Source organism: Pongo abelii, chromosome 13 (genome assembly GCF_028885655.2).
Source record: "Pongo abelii isolate AG06213 chromosome 13, NHGRI_mPonAbe1-v2.0_pri, whole genome shotgun sequence".
Taxonomy (NCBI): domain Eukaryota; kingdom Metazoa; phylum Chordata; class Mammalia; order Primates; family Hominidae; genus Pongo; species Pongo abelii.
The window spans coordinates 39,684,226-39,706,037 of NC_071998.2; the positions used below are offsets into that span (position 1 = coordinate 39,684,226).

The following is a 21,812-nucleotide window of genomic DNA, read 5'->3' on the forward strand; positions in this document are numbered from 1 at the left end:
CTCTTGTCCATATACATTCAGATTATCTAAAGACAGAGGGAAAAATATATGCAGAAGCTGCAGATAAGCAAGGAAACAGAGGAGGACAAAAATGAATCTGAATCATGGGGGCAAAAAAGGGATCACATTTCTGCTTATTCACATGACTTTTTATGCCAACTCTAAATTTACCCAAAATGTGTAAAGCTGAAAGATGATTAACCTGTCACATCTTGGCTTAATCTAGCTTTATCCAAGTCCTAGATCCCTGTTTGCCAAAGGGACCTCGTCACTGAGTAAACAATTTTCATCCCTCTGCAGCACTTGGGAAGCTGTGCTTTTGAAGATGAGTGTGCTGGGATTAGAAGGAGAACTGGGAATGAGAATGAAGAGAGGCGGGTGAGGAAGTCCTGACTTAATTAAAAGCATAGGCCTCTACCAATTAAAAAGAAGTAAAGAATACTTATTAAATCATTTTTAATGAGTCTAAAAATTAGTACAATGCATAGATAACCATACATCACAGAGAGATGTAAAGTTGGGCAGAATTAATCAGGAAAAATAATCTGATAGAAGCAAATCTGGACACACATTTTAAAGTCAGAGTTTTGGACTCGGGAGAACATATTTCCATTAGATTTTCCATAAAACTAAATATTGCAATTCAAATAATAGAGCTCTCATGTTAAAATAAATTAATAGAGGCAAAATATCAATACAATGTCCTTGAAGCTAGGGACTAGGTGATATACAGCTTAACCCCTAATGTCTAACACAGGGCTTGATACAGAGTTTAATGTTCAATGGATGTTTACTGTTCAGCTGAGTTTTTGGTGAGCACTTTTAATTTTAAAATGTTTCAGAGTGTACATACATAATATTGATAGCAAAAACTTCTAAATAGGGACACAGTCTAGGCAACAGGATTTGGCCACTGCGGTGTTTTTGTTATATCCTAACTTTGCTGCTGTGGTATTTCAGGCAACTTAGTTCTCTCTGCCTCAGGTTAGTCACTTCTACAAAAAGGAATTTTGGCTAGATAATTTCTGAGACACCTCTAGCTACAAAAATGTCTATGATTCTAAATTAGTCTATTTCATTTAAGCACATTTACAAATCAATTTTCTAATTTGTAAAATGGAACATGAGCATTTGCTCTATATAACTCATAGAGTTATTTTTTTAAATAAAAGTGCTAACATATGAAAAAACGTTGTGCAGTGCAATTAATAAATGAAATCCAAGTAGAGGCAGTCCTACGGCTTCAGTCCTAAGAATTGTTTTGCTACAAAGCAACTCTCGAAACAGAGAATCTCTGCTGGGACTTTCTTTCTTTACTAACACAATTTTCTGCATCCAGAACCTACGGCAGATCCTAAAGTGACTTCTGAATAATAAAAGAAATGCTAAATTATACTCTGTACATTTTATTAATAAGAGTTTACTCTTTAATACTTTGAAAAGCAATAAATACTTGTAAGCAAAAGTCTCCCAGATCATGAGATAAAAGTCAGCTTTATTTGATGTTTTTCAGTTTCTGTATTGACTTAATTCCTAGCCAAGTGTTAAGGAATGATGTTTTTTTTCTTCCTGTGATGTTTGTATTATATGGGCTATATCAATAATCTTCATGACATACTTTGCTTTGTATCAAAACAGAAACTCTGTTATTGTGCTTCCCTACTGTATAACTTAGAGTGTTTTTTTAAAATGCTTTCCTACATATTAAGTCCTTTATCAATAATAAATGATAGTCCGTTACTATTGTCTTAGTATAGCTTTTGTTGTAACTACATCAATCAGGCCATGCATTCTCTAGTTAAATAGGTATTTATTTCAAAAACATGATAGCCTACAATTTTTTCTTTAAAATCTTGTCCAGAGTAGATTGTAGTATAAGTGCCTTATTTAAAATAACTTTCTAAAAGAACCTGTCCTTATTGGGCCATTATAATTTGTCATATTACCTGTAAATAGTACAGCTCTACTTGTATCATCTCTCCTATCTTCCAGTCAACAGAAATATTTACATTTTGGGGCTGGTTAAATTCTGCATACTGTTGGCATTTTAAAACTGAAAAATATCATCCAGATATTGTATATATGGGAAGGACTACCATCTTCTAATTTATAAATTAAATGATCATGTTAAGGAGCCATTTGCAAAACCACTTATTAAATGTTTATTATTAATAGTACATGAAACATGACATGATTTTTTGTGATTCTTGGGAGCCCTCTCTGGCTCTCAGTGCTTGCAAAGTAGAAGCAAATACTTTGAGAGTTTATAAAGCTTAATTGTGCTTTCAATGTGTAAGCATTTTCAGCCTGTTACCTTTTTGTTTCCAGCAAGAAGAGTTCTTTTTCCTTCCACATCAATGTTGTTTAAGAGAAATAATATTTAAATTGCATTAACATGCTTAGCAATGTGAAAAGTTACTAGATTAATGTCTCAGGCAGTGTTAGAATTACCAAAATGCCTCAGGAATATATTAAAATGGATCTTGGCCATAGACAATATCAAGATTGCTGAGGCACACCACAGGCATCTTTTTTAAAGCCTGTTTTGTAATAAGCAGAGAAAGCGAAGGTGCTAAATCATGGTTTACTACCCCATTTGCCTCACAGCCTCTCTGTCTCTGGTGCTGGGCCTCAGAAATCAATTTCACACGCGGCTGCTATCAGCATTCTTTGAGCTATTAAGACGAAAGCACTTTCTCTTCTTTTTATTAAAACCAAGCTCCCTTTTATCACATAGCTCCTGCTTTGTGCTTTCCTGCCTTTACACTCCACTTTGTCAGTGGTGAGGGCTAACCTGTCTCCTGCCTCCCTTCCTTTCAGTTCTAAACTTCTTGAAAGGCTAACCCAAGTTCACTGCACCCACTTCCCCAATACTCCCGAATTCTCTAGTGCTTTGTAATCTGGCTTCTGCCCACTGCTTGGCTGACATGGCTCCTCTGAAATTCATCAGCATCCTGTAATTCACCACATCCTATGACTTTCCCTCACATCTTGCTGCGGAATATGCTTCCCTGGCTTCTTTGGCAGCGAGTTCTCCCCTGTTTTGTCCCCTGCCTTTTCTTACTCATCTGGACTAGCAAATGCTGTCATCCCCAAGGTTCTTTCCTCAGGCCCCTGTTGTCCCTGTGCTCCGATTGATCTTATCCACTTTCCTCACTTGAACTGTCTTCTCCTTGCAGGTGATTTACAAATCTACATCTCTTCCAATCTCCAGGATTCTAGTTTCACTTACCTGAATGCTTTGTTGATACTTTAAACTCAGCACATCCAAAACCAAGCTCGGTATTTGGGGCCCCAATATTTTAGCAGTCCTTCCCCCTAGCATAGTGATGAACATACAGACATTGCTATACAACAATTCCCCTTTCTCCAGCCTCCTCTGTCTTCCTCCTCATCCCTTCACCTACCCCCTCTCCCTCCCTCCAATCAATTGCCTGTGCCACCTATTCTGCTCCTGCTGTGTAGCTTCCTTCTGATCCCCCTCTCTGCTAGAGCCCCCATTCAGACTCTTCTTGCTGTGGTCTTCTATGTGATACACAACTGGGACCCCAGCCTGCTTCCAGCTCTGGCCAGGCCAGTTCCTCTGTGGCATGGGTCTCAGTGTGCCAGGACACATGCAGTAAAACAGCTGAACATAAGGTAGGAATGATGGTTTGGGATAGGGCCTTGAATCCCAGCTGAGGAATTGGTCCTTGAGTAGACTCCAGACAGCTGGAGACAGTGAAGGCTTTTGAGCACGAGATGACTGAGGTTTTACAGTTTTCAAAGTACTTACACATACTCATTTGATCCTCATAATACTACTGTGAGGCACTGAAGGTTTATGGGCATTTTAGGAAAAAAGGGGATCTGAGGGTTGCTGTTAAAGGATAGGAGACAAAGCCAGGTTACCATCATTTCCTCAACAGATGAGAGGAATTTAGTATCTCTTTATGTCTAATTAAGTAAGTGGGATATAGATGGGTAAGTCGGTCATTTGGATAAGAATTAAATTTAGCTGTCTGAGAAGAGCAGTGGGAAATATGACCAAATACTTAATCTCACACAATGGCCATCTAGAAAAAGAAAAATAAAGAAAATAAAAGATGAGATGACTAGTTTGTGTGGAAGACTGAATGTTCTCAGCGTATATTTTATTTTGTCCCTTCAAATTGGGCTCAGGAAGGTTTTAATTTCTTCTATCTTTTACGAAATGATTTAACATGTTCATGGTTCCTATTTTTTGAATGAAAAGTGTATACATTGAAGTGGCTGGTGCATTATACTTCAGATTATGCGACATCTTGGTAACTGGAGGATTTCTGGATCTCTTTGTGCATGCTATGTAACAGGATCGGATGATCATCTTCACATTAGGCACCAGAATGCTTCCTCTCACATGCAGACTTATCAGTTTACAAAGTGCATTCACATTGACTACAGGAGTTCCCGGAATCAGTATATTATCCCTGTTTTAGGGACAAGGGGCTCCTAAGTTTTTGATTTTCACGGGGAGGAAGAGAGTTTATAAAGCATCTTCAAATATAAGAGATATATCCCCTAACAGTTAAGAGGTTTTTGGAACCCTTTAAATATTCAATTAGATCAGTGATTGTCAACTCTGTCTATACATTCAAATTACCTGGGAAAATTGCCAATGTCTGGGCCTCTCCCCAGACCAACCGTATCAGAATCTCTTGCGGGGATGGAGGCTGCCAGCCACCCAGATATTTTGTTTGGAATTCCTGAGGTGATTTTTATGCAGAAGAGGGTTGAGAACCCTAAATTAGACAAGCATTTATGAGTGAATTCACTGGATGACTTTCTTGAACCAACTTTTATCTTTATTCTGTCTTAGACTTACTGGCTTCAATGGGCTCCAGACTCCACAAATTCAAAAGCAATCTTAGTTTTTCCTCTCAGTCCCTTTCTCTGAGATTGCATGGAAGACTGTAGTTACGGGGCAAAACTGTCAGCTGCCATGAATCCAGGGAAAGACAAGAGGTTGGTTTCTGGAATGAGGTAGGGAAATTTCAGCCTTGCAGGGAGAGAGTAATAATTGCTGATGTTTATTGAGGACCTGCTACCTGTGTGGGGTACCGTGCTGAGTAGGTTGCATGACTGTTTTATTAAACTTCACAATGATCCTTTGAGGTACATGCCATTGTTGACCCCTGTTTTACAGGCAAGGAAACTGGGGCACAGAAAATGACAGAAAGGTTACACTGGTGGAATCAGGTTGAAATCCAGGCAGTCTATCTCTTAACCACATTCCTGTGGTTATCAAACGTTGGTGTGTATCAGAATTACCAAGAAAGCTAATAAAATACACAGAGGTCTATACTCATTGAAGCAGGAGGGGCCGGAGCCGTCATAATTTTAACAAGTGTCCGGCTGAGTTGGCTACTGACCAAACGTGAGAAGCTACTGAATTATAGTATACTTGCTTCCAGATAAGGAAACAGGCACCCCTAGATTAAGAATAAAGGAGGTCCTGGGCAGAGGGTTTTGATCTTGGTAGGGGACAGAACAGATCTAAGGTAAGACCAATATACAGACTCTCTCCAGGGCCTTAGATTGGGGAGATCAGTAAATAAATGCAGGAATAATCCACATCAGATGATAGGGAATAAGAGGGTTCCATAATCATATTTCTGCATCTGAATCTTAAGCCTAGCTTTGCTTCTATTCGTTAGATATTGGAAAGACTGATACAGCATTGCATCAAACCTAAGATGCTATAGACTGAAGTGACATTCTTATTTTATATACCATTATGAACCCTTTTAAAAATGCCACTCACTAAACTATGGCTGTTATAATTATGAAATTCATTCAAGTTGCTATAATCAGAAAAAAAAATTTGTATCTTAGGATCGATGAAATACGGTACAAGCTGTGAACTGCAATGAACTTGGTTCTGAAGCTGTGGAAATCACTCAGCACACTGGGGAGGCTCCTGCTAACCAAGGCCAAAAACACAGTTCAAACAACATGGAAAATAATCTGTACTGCATATTTCAATATGATTTGTTTGCTATAAGCACTGAATACACATACATGAAAAGTTGGGAAATTTGTATCACCTTTTAGGTTTTGGTACTCAGTTTTCTTACCGGTAAAATGGATTGTGATCTGTGGTCAGGTTTATATGACATAACATACATAAACAAATAGCACAGTACTTGGCACCTAGGAGGAGACTGAAATTAACATTTTTTTCCCCTTTTGCTAAGTCTAAAGACATTTTCATGCTGTTTGCAGTCAATTTCAGGGAAGGAGGAAGGAAAGTAAAAGTGGTAATTGTCCAAAATTAGAATGAAAGTCAGAAGGACCGTGTGATTTAAAACATAAATACCTATTTGATGCTGTTCCAAAGCAAATCTACTTTATGAGGTGAGGCCAGGCTACAATCAATTTTGTACTAATGCTGTATAAAGAGCTACATGCACAGTGGAGACTATTTGTTTATAATTAGGAAAAGAAATTCTATACATGAGATTCCAATGCCTGATTAAAAATCTGATGCCTTAGCAATCTGATTAATAAAGAAACAATATAAAGAGTTTATGCGACATTTAACTCACTCTAATATAACTTAGGAGTTATTTTTTCAAATCATGTTTTTTAGTATAAAATGATAAATTGAGGAATTTCAGATATGGCCTGATTATTTTCTGAAGACCACAATTAATATTTAATCAGGGCAGATACATTTAAACCACTAATGCTACATCTTTTACCGGCATTTTTAGCTGTTTTCAAAGGGAACTTCACATGTGGAGCCTATGTTAGACAATGTGAAAAACTGCAAGAATTAGGGCAAAGAGATTTGCTGGCATTCCATGTAAAGATTCGTAATTGTGACATGAATCTAAGGAGTGGAGTAGGACACTATTTGGTGAGAAAACAAATGAACATCACACATGGGAAACTACTATAGCCTCAGACAACAATAATCACTCGAAGGTACAAAAACGACTCCCTGTTATGGGTTTTGTGTTACATGAGGGAGGTAAAGCTTTCAAAAAGCGCAGGATTTCCACCCCGACTCCACTTTTTTTTGAGACAAGGTCTAACTTTGTCACCCAGGCTGGAGTGTAGTCACACAATCTCGGCTCACTGCAGCCTCCATCTCTCCAACTCAAGCAATCCTCCCACCTCAGCCTCCTGAGTAGCTGGGACTACAGGCACACACTACCATGCCTGGCTAATGTTTGCATTTTTTGTAGAGACGGGGTTTTGCCATGTTGCCCAGGCTGGTCTTGAACTCCTGGGCTCAAGCGATCCTCCTGCCTTGGCCTCCCAAAGTGCTGAGACTACAGGTGTGGGCCACCACGCTGGCCAGGCCAGGATTGCCCTTTTGAAATAGCCTCTATTTATTTTTAAAAGCTCGCTGAGAGTGAATAAAGGGTTAAGTCACAACAGTTTGGCAGTCTCTTCAGAAAACTTGGGCCAGAATTCACACTTTGCTGAGTGACAGAAAGTTCTTAACTTTTTAGGGTACAGATACATTTGTTGCTCCCGAATACCTTGAATAATTTGGGAAAAATAATCCCTAACCGTAGGTCAAAAATTTTAACTGGGAGGCCTTGAATAAAATTACTAACTCTTTCACACTTTCATTCAGCAAACATTTGTTGAACACCGACTCAGTCCCAGGCCCTGATTCTATGCTAAACAGTGGGATCTAAAGAACCCTAGCACCCAGCTGGCACTTTATAAGAGCCTCTGAGGCCTCAAGATGTACAGCAAAGGGAGCCCACAGGAGGTTTTTGCTACCAGTAACTATGTAGCCTTACAGCTGGACGTTTATGCTTCTTTGTCATCACTACTGCTGCTGCTGTTGCTACTGCCTTCGAGGCTTCTCACCAGGAGAGGTGTAATAATCTTGTAACTTTTGGCCTCCCTTCTCCAGGCCTTTCCACTCTATGTGGCCATCACAGCTGTCTTTCTAAAACAAAAACTTGGGTCAGAGCTTCTGGGGGTGGCCTGCAACACCCTGCATGATCTGGCTGTGCTCCAGTTATAGGGATTCACTCACTGTTCCTTGAACTTACCTTCCCTTTCCTTCTTCTGGGCCTTTGCCCGTGCAAGTCCCTCTGCCGGGAATGACCCCTCTTCCCTCTCTTATCTGCCTGATGAACTTCCATTGAGTTATTCTCTGCTAGGACAGTGCCTGGGACACATCAGACAGAAAAATGCCAGCATCCTTCCCATTCTTTGTTTTCTTCTTTGTGCTACTACAGAACCTCATATCCTCTGCTCTGCCTCAGTCTATTATTTTTTAAAAACTTTGTTTGGTGTCTGTGAGCTTCCTAGGGAGTAAGACTGTCTTGTTCATCTTTGTGTTTCAAGGAAAGTGACTGGCAGACAGCAGGCCAATCCATGACAAAGTATGTGTTGACACATAGAATAAAGAGAATAAGGACATTGGTTAGCTTTCCATAAAGCTAAATGTGTTTAGTTATTTTTTTCTTCTGAAATCATGTACCTGGGACTTTTGGCTTTTTCAAGTGACCTTTAATTTCTTGTACTGGTAAAAGAAAATGGAAGAGTTGAGACATGAATGAACTCTGCCTTGGTTCAAATCATGTACCCTTCCCCTACCGACTGAGTGATCTTAGGCATGTTACATAACCTCTCTGTGCCTCAGTTTCCTTGTCAAGATGGATAATTGTCATGGCTCCATCCACAGGGTTCTTATGAGAATTAGATAATTTAATGCAGTATATATAAAGTGCTTCTTACATGGAAGCAAGTACTCTCTTGCGTATTAACTAATGTTATTTCATTGATGAAACTATGGTGATAGAAATTTATTTTATTAGCATCCTTAGTTAGCAATACAAAAAATTAGAAATTTGCCTCTATTTTCTGTAACTCCTACCTACCTGCTAACCAGCCTTATTTTTTTTCTGAAATTTTAATAGTCTACTAAATCCAAAAGTCCGAGAATCACTGCTTTAAATCATCTAGAACTCTCAACTGGGCAAAACCCACTGATCGAGTTTCTTAAAATCAAGATCCTGGAGCCTGCAGCCAAAACAGTCCTGCTTAATAAAAGTCCCAGCACCAGCAAACTGAAGTTAGCAAACCTTTTGTGGGAAAACCTACTGTCATTAGCCTTCTACATGCAGCTGACTGGCCTTTTATTTGCCTGAAAGAGGGACTGGTTTAAAGGTTTTGCTACTTTAGCATAGCTCTAGATTGAAAAGACAGGTGTTTATGTATCAAATAAACACAGACAAAGTAATACACTCATTAAGCTTAGGTTTCAGTATTCCTAAAAAAGAGGATTTCAGGAAAAAAAAGCAAAAGTCAAAGAAATGACCTTAAATATAAATCTTTAGAGATTTAGAGTTTTTCTAACACATTCTTTCTTGAATCACTATAAATAATGAATTAATGTGTCTATTTCTTTAGGCAGAAACCCCGTTACATCAGCAATAGTTAAATATACAGTTTAAAGAAAACAATATCATGACAGCAACATGAAACCAATGGAAAGTACTGGCCAATTAATTTCTGTCTTCCTCACCCCTGTGCCAAATCCTTACTGATATTCTATGTAGAAGGACTCATCTTTAGGACCATGTCTGTTTTGTTCAACATAGCATAGCCAGTACCTAGCACAGTGCCTGATATATAGCAGGCTCTCAATGAAGATGCTATTTTGCACTGAGGGAGGAAAGAAAGCTAGCACTTCTTGGAGACGTGCTACATGCAAGATCCCATATGAAGTTATTTTCACACATACATCACCAAATTATCCACATTTTTCATTAATAGGGAAACAAGATAAATGAGGCTTATTGGTATGACATAACTCTAGGGAAGAGCCGTATTTTACAGATTTTAGTTCTCTGTTCTTGCCAGATCACCCTGATATTTATAAGCCAACAATGATCTTTGAATTTTTGTTTTTGTTTTTTTTTGAGATAGAGTCTTGCTCTGTCACCCAGGCTGGAGTGCAGTGGCACAATCTTGGCTCACTGCAAGCTCCGTCTCCCAGGTTCACGCCATTCTCCTTCCTTCGCCTCCCGAGTAGCTGGGACTACGGGCACCCGCCACCATGCCCAGCTAATTTTTTGTATTTTTAGTAGAGATAGGGTTTCACCGTGTTAGCCAGGATGGTCTCAATCTCCTGACTTCGTGATCCACCTGCCTTGGCCTCCCAAAGTGCTGGGATTACAGGTGTGAGCCACCGTGCCCGGCCGATTTTTGAGTTTTAACTCAAGATTGTTTTGCAGCAGCTTCATTCGATCCTTGGTTACTTCTGCATGTGACATTTCAACATTTCAATCCCTCTCTACCAAAGCCAGCATGATGGCTCTTATTTAAAGGTCCTTAAGGGGCCGCACAGTATAATACAGGAGAATGAACTCAATAGAAGGAGAACAGACAAAAGGAAACAGCACAAGATTCCAGTATCTGGATCCTATGTACTAGGTGCTCGTGATAAATATAACTCGAATCTCTTTACAGACATTTATATTTTAAATTAAATTATCTGCAAAATGAAAGGGCTGGAATAGGCAACTAATTAATTTATTCAAACAAACTTACATCAAACACTTTTTCTACATCAAACTCTTTGGTGCTAGAGATACAAAGATATTCAGGACAAAATAAAACAAAACCCCTGCCTTCAAAGAGATACCAGTCAACTGAGGTTACATTCTGCATGCATCAAAGATTCCCTTTAATTCTAAAACACTATGAATCTATGGGCTGGGAATTTAAATGCCAATTAATTTCATAACAGTAATTTCAAAGCATGTTTATTATCTCAGACCAGCTACAAGCCCCAAATAAGAACTGAAAGTGTGTAGTATATCAGGGAAATTATATTAGGTCTCAGTGACAAATGGTTATAACAACCGGAATAAAAGAACTGGCTAGTTCTGAAAACGTTCCCTCCAAATCTCACTTAAGCACACCTGAACAGTAGGAGTTCTTATTGTTTCCATTACTCTTTTTCATTCTTAGTTGTATTGATGAAGTACAATATTCTAACGATACTCATACAGACTTCAAATGGTGATTGAGATTACAGCCAGCAAAGGAGGCTAAGAAATCAGACACCGTACCATACCTTACTATGGGAACAAAGTGAGGTATATTTTTTTTATTGGACAGTTTGAATTTATTATAGGTTGCTCACAATTTCCTGTCTCATTTCTTTAGTGCTCTTGGAATTTATGTCAGGATGTCTTAGGTTATCACACTCTTTTCATCCCAACATTTATGCCAACAAACTGAACTGACTTAGAGAAAGTCCCTGGACAAAAATTGAAGGGGAAAATACCCAAAGCTTTAGCTGGAGAATGGCAGAAGCTTTGGAAAAAAATCTGAAATAGCAATGAAGATGAAAATGGAAACTCCGTGAAAATTAATGTAGTGTAGAATTGGCAAACATACCACTTATTTCTTTAAACAAATAGAAGAAAGAACCCGCCTATGAGGTGCACCCAAATAATTCGCAGGTGGTGAAACTATTAGAGTCCGGCAATTTCTTGCCTCAGAAGTGGAATAAATCTCCTGTATTATAAATGGCATATGCTCATGAACGTGATTTTTCTGCTATTCCCTTTCTTTCAACTATCCTCCTTTTGATGTACAAGGTCATCTTGGTCTTATTGTAATTAATTTATTTTAATAAGAACTTTAGGTATAATTCTAATGAGGATGGGAGATGCAACCTCATATAGTAATTGCATCGGCAGAAATATAATTCCAAATGGAATCTATTTGTTTTTTGCATGGATTTTGGTTGTTGCAAAGAAAGCACAATGTATTGGAAACTATGTACAGATTGTAATCTGGCAGCAGATTCCCCAGTGATAGTGGGGCAGATGAAAACTCTCTAGATATTGGTCACACATAATGGTAATTCTCACAAAGATAACAATTTATCTTGAAAATAGTTTTTCCCTAAAGAATATTAACTAAAAAATTGTTCCAGTGTGTTCTGTTGCACAAACTGAGATTATGAACTATAGAAACAGTAAAAATAACTTTTCATGTTCAGAGTCAAATAGTGATTGATAATTTGAAAATAACACATTGATAATCTATGGAAAGCCGTAATTTACATTTACACAGGGATAAAAGGATTAAACAAACAGCGTCTAAGCAGGTGCAGAGAGTTATTTACAAGATGAACCAGCTTGTGGGGAAATTGAAAATAATAATCTCCATCACAGAACTGTTGCCTACAGAAGAGTTGTGTTTTGAAAAATTAAAACAAAAAACAAAAAACAAAACTCTTGACAACAAAATATCCAACACACTTCCAAGCTCTTCACTGTAGAGATTGTGACTTAATCTCTCATGGAGCCTTCGTCTGTCTCCATTGGAGCCTGGCACTACCCACTGGTAGGCAGCTGGTGACAGAGAAATGATTTTCACATGAATGAGAGTAATCACCTGAATTGTTATAGTACTTGGGAGTTTCCAGAACACCTCGACATCTAATGGTGCCTTTGCCTGTTGCAGCATTCTGGAGAGCTGGGTGCAATGGGCAGTAAAGCATGGGTGAGCAGACAGAAGATGAAAGGAATTATGTGAGTGGGCCACAGTAAAGCATGGATGAGCAGACAGAAGATGAAAGGAATTATGTGAGTGGGCCACAGTCATGGAGCTGGAATCAGTGCTGCTGCCCAGATGGTTCTATTCTAAAACCACTGTTCTTTTTTTTTTTTTTTTTTTTGGAGATGGAGTTTCGCTCTTGTCACCAGGCTGGAGTGCAACAGCTTGATCTCAGCTCACTGCAACCTCCACCTCCTGGGTTAAAGCAATTCTCCTGCCTCAGCCTCCCAAGTAGCTGGGATTATAGATGCCTGCCACCATGCCCAGCTAATTTTTGTATTTTTAGTAGAGATGGGGTTTCACCATGTTGACCAGGCTGGTCTCGAACTCCTGACCTCAGGTGATCCACCCTCCTCGGCCTCCCAGAGTGCTGGGATTACAGATGTGAGCCACTGCACCCAGCCTAAAACCACTGTTCTTTCATGGCACTCAGACACCTCCAAGAAAAATGTGTTAAAGATTGTTTGAAACTAGGGATATTCAAGAAGTGTGGTTTACTTTATATATCGCTGTACAAAACATTTGTTTACTTTGCCTTTCCTCTCTGTGAATTTCTCACTCTGATTTTCTGACATTCTGCCCTTGGAGCAGTTTCAGTGTTGCACCCTGGTTTCAGCTTCTCAGCATCTTTTTCTGTTATATTTGCCTTCCCCTTGGATCTGTGTGCTTCTATGTCCTTGGCCTCGCTGTTTGATCCCACTCTGTCCCAGGAGATTTCAATTGTTTCACCACAACCTTGCCTCTTTGGTTTTCTTTCCTCATTTTCTACCACTCCCTCATCCACTTCCAGATTCTATGTTTTAAAAATGGACCCATTTTCCTATTTTCCCTGTAGTACTGACACATACCCCCAACTACTTATCACACTTTAGGTATGCAGTAAATTGCAAACCTCAAAGATCAAACCACCATTAGAATGATGTGGCATCTTGTTAGTTCTCTTTTCCCATATAATAAATGGAAAATGGTATTAGTACTTACTTATGAGTAACTACTGGCATGCATAGCATCTAAATTTGAAGCATATGTTATTTCTTAAAAGTTTTCAGCATAAAAAACACCTTTCCCAAAATTTCAGGGTTTTCACACAACAAAGTTTGTTTCTTGCTCATGGTTAAGTGAATGTTCACAGTGTAAGTCTGTGAGAGTAACACTGAGGGGCTGTGCTCCATGTAGTCATTCAGGGACCTAGACTTCCACTTGGTGGCTTTGACATTCCTTAGAGTCATGAAGTTTTTTCTAGTGGATTCTCTGCATCCAGTAGGCAGGTAAAGAGAGAGTGTTTGATGCTTGGAGGATCACATAGGCTGAGGGATCAGGCCTACAAGTGCCATATAATACTTCTAGCTATTTTTTCACTGATGAGAACTCAATTACATAGTACCATCCAATCACAGGGAGGGCTGGCAAATACAGTTTATCATTGTGCCCAGTAGCAAGAAGAAACAGGTTTTAGTGAATCCACAGCATTGTCTCTGCTAACATGAGAGTTTATTTTAAGTACTTTCAAGTTTTATAAAACTGTGACTAATGTAAATATCATTTTCTTCCTGAGGACAAGTTTCGAAAAAAGAAAAATATTTGAGAACTAAATGGATAAAAAATATATGAAACATGCAAAATGATTCATTCTAATTAACAAGAGCAAAAGGGGTTAACTGTTGTTTAGTGTGTGGCTGTGTATATTTAAGAGACAGAGAAAGGAATACAGAATATATACCTCTTTTGCATTTCTTAGGGTTGTTGACTTGGTCTTACCAAAACCAGAAATAGTGAAACACTTCACATGTAAAATGAATGCTGACATTTTTCCCTCCTACTTGTACTTTTCCCTGTTTTCACCTTTTCTTGCCAAGTCATTCTTATTTTTCCATTTATTTATTCATTCACCCACATTTATTGAGATCAAATTACCAGGCATTCTGAAAGAGGCAGGAGGAACAAGTCACACCTTCTGCTGTCCCCGACAGCTTTGTGGGACAGACAGAAGTGTAAGATAAGTAAGAGATGGGCGATGGCACAGATAAATGCAAAGTAGCCCAAGAACTATAAAAATTACACATAAAATATTTTAGAGATTACAATGAATTATTTATGCCTTCTGACAAGCAATTACTAAGCGCTGACTATACACATAGCTATATATGGGTAGAATTTGGGATGGGGCTATTTGAACACAGAAATTATGGTATTTCTCCTTATAAAGGTTACAATTACTTCATGAGACAAAATATATTTCTCTAATCAAAATAAAGAATGCTTGTGGATATAGCAAAACTTTTTAATGGATTTATAAATACTGAGTTTCTTGGGAAAGACAATAAACAAAAAGCCCGAGGTCACTTTTGGCTGCAGATTACAGCCATTGGGCATCTTCTTGACGTGGCCAGAAAACTTTTAACTAACTGCCCTCCATGCTGGGTGCTCCAGTTAACAGAGTCCCTGAGCGGCAAAACAGAACAGTTAAGCTTTATTCAATGTAGGTTTTAATCTTGAAGTTCGGGAATTGGGGAGATTTAGTCATTTATTTTTGAGCTCATGGAAAGAAGGGGTTGATAGCAACAGCTTACCCCAGTTAGCAGGCAGGCTCCCCACACAGCTGTGCTGGCCTATTTCAATTAGGATCCTTTAGGACTTACATCACCTCTGGTATGCCAGTCCTAAGCCGCTCATGAGCCAGTACTGCCAATCAAGCCAAAATTCAACCATATGGTATGGCTTTTATGATGTAGACAGAAAATGACATGCACTTGTCTCTTTCTGGTGAAAACACAAAGTTTGAAGCCAGCTCTCTAAAAGAAGAAAGTTAGTAACAATGACAAGACTGTAAAACTTGATTTAGACACATTTTCCTGTGATTATCTCAATACAGTTAACCAGTAGGTTATTCATGGTGATTCAAGGAATGCTCTCACTCAAGAAAAGGCTCCGGTCCTTATGCTACGAAGAGGTCACTTCTGGGTCACTCTACTCACGAGACCACAGAAACAGTAGAAAATGGTTACTGAGAGGAGGGCACAATTAAACTTACATAGCTGGACCTGAGAGCGTGTCATTCCTGGAAACCGGAAGATACATGAATTAAAAGCAGAGCAGTCACTTGACCAAAGAAACAGAACTACACATATGAATTTAGGAATCACTGAAAATATGAAGAATTAAAGAACCCTTCGATAGTCTCTGTAAGTCATTTTTTCTCTTCATTTAGTTCACAAACTGTATCTACACGGCACTCTACTAGGTGCTTCGGGAAAAGCAGAAATTCATAGGACCCAGTATTTTTCCTGGAAGAATTTAAAATTATATTCTGAGTAAGCCATAATAAAGAGGAGAACCAAAACGCCAGACCATGTCTCATGCTAATATAATCCCCAAGCAAAATACAGCCCAAATAAACTAAGTTTTAAAAAAAATGAGTAACTTGTATAGGGTTAACGACATTTAACTGATAAAAATTGCAAACCCTAACTGTAATTTTGTTAGTAGGATAGAAGAATAAACTCTGTGAGTCTCCTAAGTTTGAGTAATAGCCTACTCCATGGTGTGTTAGAAGACTGCTTTCCAATTTATTCACACATAATAGTAAATGGGCATCAACATGTATTAAAACATACAAATGCACAAATACACACATGCATTTATTTATTCATTCTCTTTTTCTCTCAAAACACTTCAATTTCCATATGCTTTTTCAAGGAAAAACTTTCCTGGTGTAACAAGATTCTTCTGTAGTTCACTAGTGACCACTATTGGACACTCTTCCCTCAACTTATATGAAGCAACAGAAATGGTGTTATGTGAAAATAGTAATGGGGGCCAGAAAGTGGTCCTGAACACACTGAAACACTAAAAACAGGAGCCTGAGTAAACAAAAATGTAGCTGGCCATGTCTAGACAAGAAACTTCACAAAAACATGAAGAAAGTGATTTTTAAATTTTAAATGTTTCATAGCATTCTGTAGATCTATGCGAAAAGTCTTCAAGCTTGATTTAAAGACAATCTAGGCTTGAGAGAAATAAATCTGTGTAGAGTGAACAATTATATAAAAGTGTCTGTGCATGCACATGAACACACACGGACATACATGCTGCTGGAACAGGCCGCGGTCTCCTGTAAACAAGGGACTTAAAATTCATTCCACAAGCTAATGGTGCTTCTCCCCATCCAAGATAGATCCACTTAGATAATAGTGGGAGAGAGTGCCAGAGGGACTGAAGGGAATGGGCTATTGTGTTTGACTAGTTGCCATGTATAAATTAGTACAGAGAAGAAAAAGAAATTCAACAGAAAAACACATGTACTTTATTATAATTCCTAGTGTTACTCTTGCAACTCTCATAATAGCAGGCGAATGAGCTTAAAACTATTTAAAAGAAACAAAAGGCAAATGCAAATTTGATTAAACGCCTTTCTGACAAGAAGTGATTTGACTTCAAGTGTAGATGGACACATATGTCAATGGCCGGTCATGGTTTTTGCCACATTCTTTTTGAGCTAAACAATTGGGACAAAGGAGAGAGGATAAATACCAGAGAGCAGGATGGGAGGATTGGGAAAATGGCATTATGTAGCTTAATTTCACCTGAATATCAAATGAAATCTCTTGGTCAGTACTACTGTCCTACTGTGTCCAGAATATAAATCTATGATATATGCTCTGTGCGTGAAAATATGGGTGGTAACCTAAAATAGATTCAACACCCATCCCCTCAGAAATAAGTTCCAAGGGGAAAGGATTTTGACAGAATGGAGGCTGAACAACCTTTAATATTCGTACACACTCAAGAACCTAGTCATGATACAGATGATTCAGCTGTCAATGAAATGAGGGATATTTTAATAAGGTAGAAACTGGGCTTGCCACTAAATAGACAGGATGTTTTCCAATTAAGTTACAGAGACCTTTAGAAATTGCCCCAAATAAGTCCAAGAATAGACAGAATCCTTGCAATGTGTAAATGAAAACAAAAACAAAAAAAAACTATAGGAAAAACAAGCCCCTCAATTCAACTTCTCTATCAAGCTTGAAGGTTGAGCTGATGATGCCACACTTCTAGTTCTAAATCAAGTACAGAACAGGCTAAAGGTCACAATCTCTTAAGCCAATAATTAAATTTAATGCTAAAGGGGGCAGTTAATGAGCAAGTTTAACAAGTGCTCATGATATTGTACATATCTTTAATGATGAAGGTGATGCAAAAAGCCTAAATATCTGCAACAAAGGGTACAGACCAACCTGCACCACTGTTTTCATTGTTCTTAAATATTTACAACCACCATACGAAGCAAACATGTTCTATTTTCTCCATTATTTGACCTTTGGGTTCAAATGCAAGCTTATTTCATTGCCTGAAAAATGGGTTTAAAATGTCTTATTTGTATGATTATTGTAAGGATTCATTGTAATGATTTTCAAACAACTAGCCACATTCAGACACAAAATACATCACAGCTATTACTAATGCTATTATTGCTTTGCAAAGGGATGTATATAAACACCAGTCAGTTCTTCCTTTTGTAGCATAACTCTCACATTTCCACTTCATTTAAATGCAGGCATAAAACAAACCTAGGTTTGTTTTAATTTTATCTTTATAATACAATTATTGTAATTTAAACGTGATATGTTTTAAGTCCTTCTGAAATAAGCATACATACCTTTTCATTCCACATAAGTCAAATTATACGCTCAAATACATATATGAATATTCAAGATATCACAGAGGGATATAATGCATTTACCAAATGGATAGCAAAACAATCTATTCCTGAATGGGAAAGTTTTACTGAAGTATAATGAGATCATACTTCCATATGAAAATATCAAAAAAAGTAATGTATACTGGTAATTTGCTTTATGATGCAATATAATGGGAAAATAACACACACTTAAAACAATCACAAAGAAGGAAAGATGAGACAAACTAATGGTGTACACAAGTAACACATCCCATATGGAAAAAATGAGACACCTTTCATAAATCTCTTGCTCCACAAGTCATAAAGCATACCTAAACATTCTGTTCTTTGTATTTTTCAGAACAGCTAAAACTTATAGTTCATTCATGCTTGAAATGTAGTTTACCTTTAAATTTCTATGAAAAATTAAAAATATATTTCTATATTTATAGCACTTGCAATGCAGCATTATAATTTCTTAGCTACAATGATGCAAATCATTAAGAAGTGGGAATGTATAAAATATTGAATCACTGTCTGATTACTCTATTTGATTAATCTCCTGGACCTTTTCAGTTTGTACCAAATGGCTTTCTTCCCTACTTCAAAATTATAGTGCAGATCAGATTTGTCAGAATCTAATCAGAACAAAACATTCCTTCCCCATCAAGGAATCAATGCAACCTATTCATTTGCTACATTTTTTACCTTGCTCTCTTCTTGCCTTGTTACCTTCTGAGGAAGTTCTGGCATGTTATAAATGTGACAGGAAAAACTACAATCACATTTTTTTGGATCAGTGTGTGCAAATTTTGGAATCAAACCTTCAGATGAGGTTTACTAAGCTGCCTGCCCAGAACACTCTGGTTTAAAAAATGTGCATTGCTATTAATATTTTGAGTGTAGATTTATTTTGGACAGTAAATGTTCATTTTCTGCCCATAAAACCAAGTATGAGTCACAACGGAACATTTACTTTGAGTCAAAAATGCAATGTGTACTGATGTTCAAGAGCAGAGCATCTTATCACTATGACTGTGGAAATCAGCCGTACTAAAAGTCACCATTCCTTTTTCTTCTTTAAAAGTAAATTTGAGATCAAAGGCCATAATCCTCAATTCATAAATCCTAGCATTAACTTCTATCCGTAAATGACTTGCAGTAATTAAGAGCTATAATCTGGGTTGGCTGCAAAGAGGCTGTCATTCCCCTTTACCTGGTTCCGTAGTACATGTGCACAGACGGAAAATAATTCATTAAAGGCAGTACGGGCAAGCCCCACAAAGCCTATCCATCAAAAAATTCCAGGAACACCACAGTGAGTGAGTTTGATTTCAGGATGTCTGTTATCCAAATTCCAAGCATACACATCACCTTATATACAGTTCTCAGCTCCCACACTCCATGCGGTATGTCCCAAAGTTCATGTCTCAGTATCAGTATTACTATATAGCAGTAACTAATTCCAGAAAGTCTTGCAGACTTTATCTTGCTTGTGAAGTTGAAGTTAAAAGTTCTAGAAGGAGTATTCTCTCTTTGTAACCGTGTAAATTATTTTACCTGGAGTTTTAAGATAAAGACACACACACACACACACACACACACACACACACACACACCCAACAGCACCCAGACTCAATGGCAATAGCAATGTATTGAAATGAAAAGGCATTTACCAGGAGCAGGAAAGCCAGAAAGAGGAGCAGTGTGCCAGGAGTTGCCCGACGGCAGCATTCCATGCTTGGATCCTTGCCGGAATCAGAATCGGACACTGAATAAGCTGCTAAGTGCTCCTCTGCCTGCTGTCACATCCAGTACTGGTGCTAACACTCCAGTCCTGCCTATCAGCTTCCATCAGCCCCGCTCACATTTCCTGACCGAGGGGTGGGTGGGTGGATGGGTGGGGGGTAAGCTGAATGGAATCTCTCTCGGAGCAGGCAGCCAGCCAATCAGGCTCCTGCTAATCAGACATGCTGAATAACAAAGCCAGGAGGACAGAGAAAGTGTAACAGTGCGAGCAAAAAAGGGGGAAAAGGACGAAAAAGAAAGGCGAGCGAGCAGCAGAGCGAGAAGGGAAATGCAAAAGATGCAGAATTGCAAAAGATGAAGCCAAGCACTGTGCTTCCCATGGACCTGGTTAGTTCTTTGTGAGATGCATTTCTATTTGCCATTTGCCTGTGCTGATGTCTGTTGCTTTGTAAAGTACAGTAGCTCCCTGTGACTGTGTATTGTTCCATTCAGGAGCGAAACTTAATCCCTGTCAATATATAACATATGCCATAAAGGGAAAGAACCATAGACAAAAACCGACTTAATGTGCCCTGTAAATGTGTTCTGTACAACTGGTTTATTTCGCCTCCATAAAGTTCCTCTTTACTTTCTCTCTTGACTTGGAAAATAAATACTCTATACATTTTCTGAAGGTTCCTCACTAAGCCTAAACAGTGGCATAAGTTATTTTGTGTTATTAAGGACTTAATTTGGGGGGGGAAAAAAAAGCAAAGCAAGCTGCTTCTCTGTAAAGTGACAATTTAAGGCATTTAAGATTTGCTAATTGTAAAGGCACAATTAGAAATTTAGATCCCCCAGTTTAAAAAGAAACCCTCAACAAAGACTCCAGGATGAGTGGGGCTGAAATTTGGGGTTGAGGAGCAGCCTGGTTTTGATGCACTGCCAACTCTCAACTATCTATTTTAGCCGCGGGAGAGAAAGAAAGGATGAATTAAATCCTCAGTTAATCCCCAAACCTTCTTTTAACCAAGTTTCAGCTTCCTCCACACCTCACCCACGTCCTTTATCAGAGCTGTTATAATGCAGAAAAGGCTGAACTGAGTTTTACCTCATTTTTCCATCCACTATTGCAAAAGGGTTGGATGGGATGACCTTGGAGGCCAGTCCAGCCCTGAAGGAAGTGCTAATGAGCAGTGAAATGACGACAAGGCCAGCAACAGCAACGAGAAGGTCAGGAAGCTTCTGAAGCTGCTTAATCCACCAGCAAGGGAGATTTGACTCTACTAGAGGAAGGTTTTATTACAGTTTTAGAAAAGTGTCAAGTGTCAAACAAGGATGTATTTCCCCTTATCTGCAAAGGAAAGCATTGAGTTTTGAAAGAATAAAAGAGCAGCCTTGGCGTTAACATTGCCATGGGTGTGTCACCAGGACGCTTTCCCTTTACAGATCTCCTGATAGCCCAGAAATATATGCAGTGGAGGTACAAGACATTTAGAATTAATGTTCTTTCCTTTCATTATTAAAAAATACTGACAAGAGGTATGAAACACATAAATATGGAAAACCTGATCAAGCCATAATGGGCATGTGAATACAGGCGGGTCTTCCTATGTACAAACCTGCTGCGTTGCTTTTCAAAAAGGTGAAGAAAAGCAGGTTGTTCAACTTTAGGTTACCTACTTCATATGGTATATCAATTAAAGAGAGAGAAACTTTAAAAATCCTATTTTCAAGCTGTTAGGAAAGTCAAGGTCATACAAAGATTATCCTTTGTTCTCAATACTAAGTATGTGGACCTAGAAAAATGGAGAGTACAAATCCATAACAA

General features: G+C 38.4%; 1 protein-coding gene across 10 annotated transcripts in view; it reads right to left on the reverse strand.

The window, feature by feature from the left end:
- Positions 1 to 21,812, reverse strand: part of ADAMTSL1 (ADAMTS like 1) — a 1,026,435-nt gene that overhangs the window by 424,842 nt on the left and 579,781 nt on the right. For 2 of the 10 annotated variants that reach the window (XM_063713991.1, XM_054521048.2), the window contains exon 1: positions 19,930 to 20,370. The exons of 5 other annotated variants lie outside the window; for them this stretch is intronic. In XM_063713991.1, coding sequence (XP_063570061.1) covers positions 19,930 to 19,992 — 63 coding nt within the window. In that variant the 5' untranslated portion in view covers positions 19,993 to 20,370. Of the gene's footprint in view, positions 1 to 19,929; positions 20,453 to 21,812 lie in introns of those variants that run through there. 3 more of the 10 variants (XM_024252162.3, XM_063713993.1, XM_063713992.1) reach the window with 3 other exon arrangements.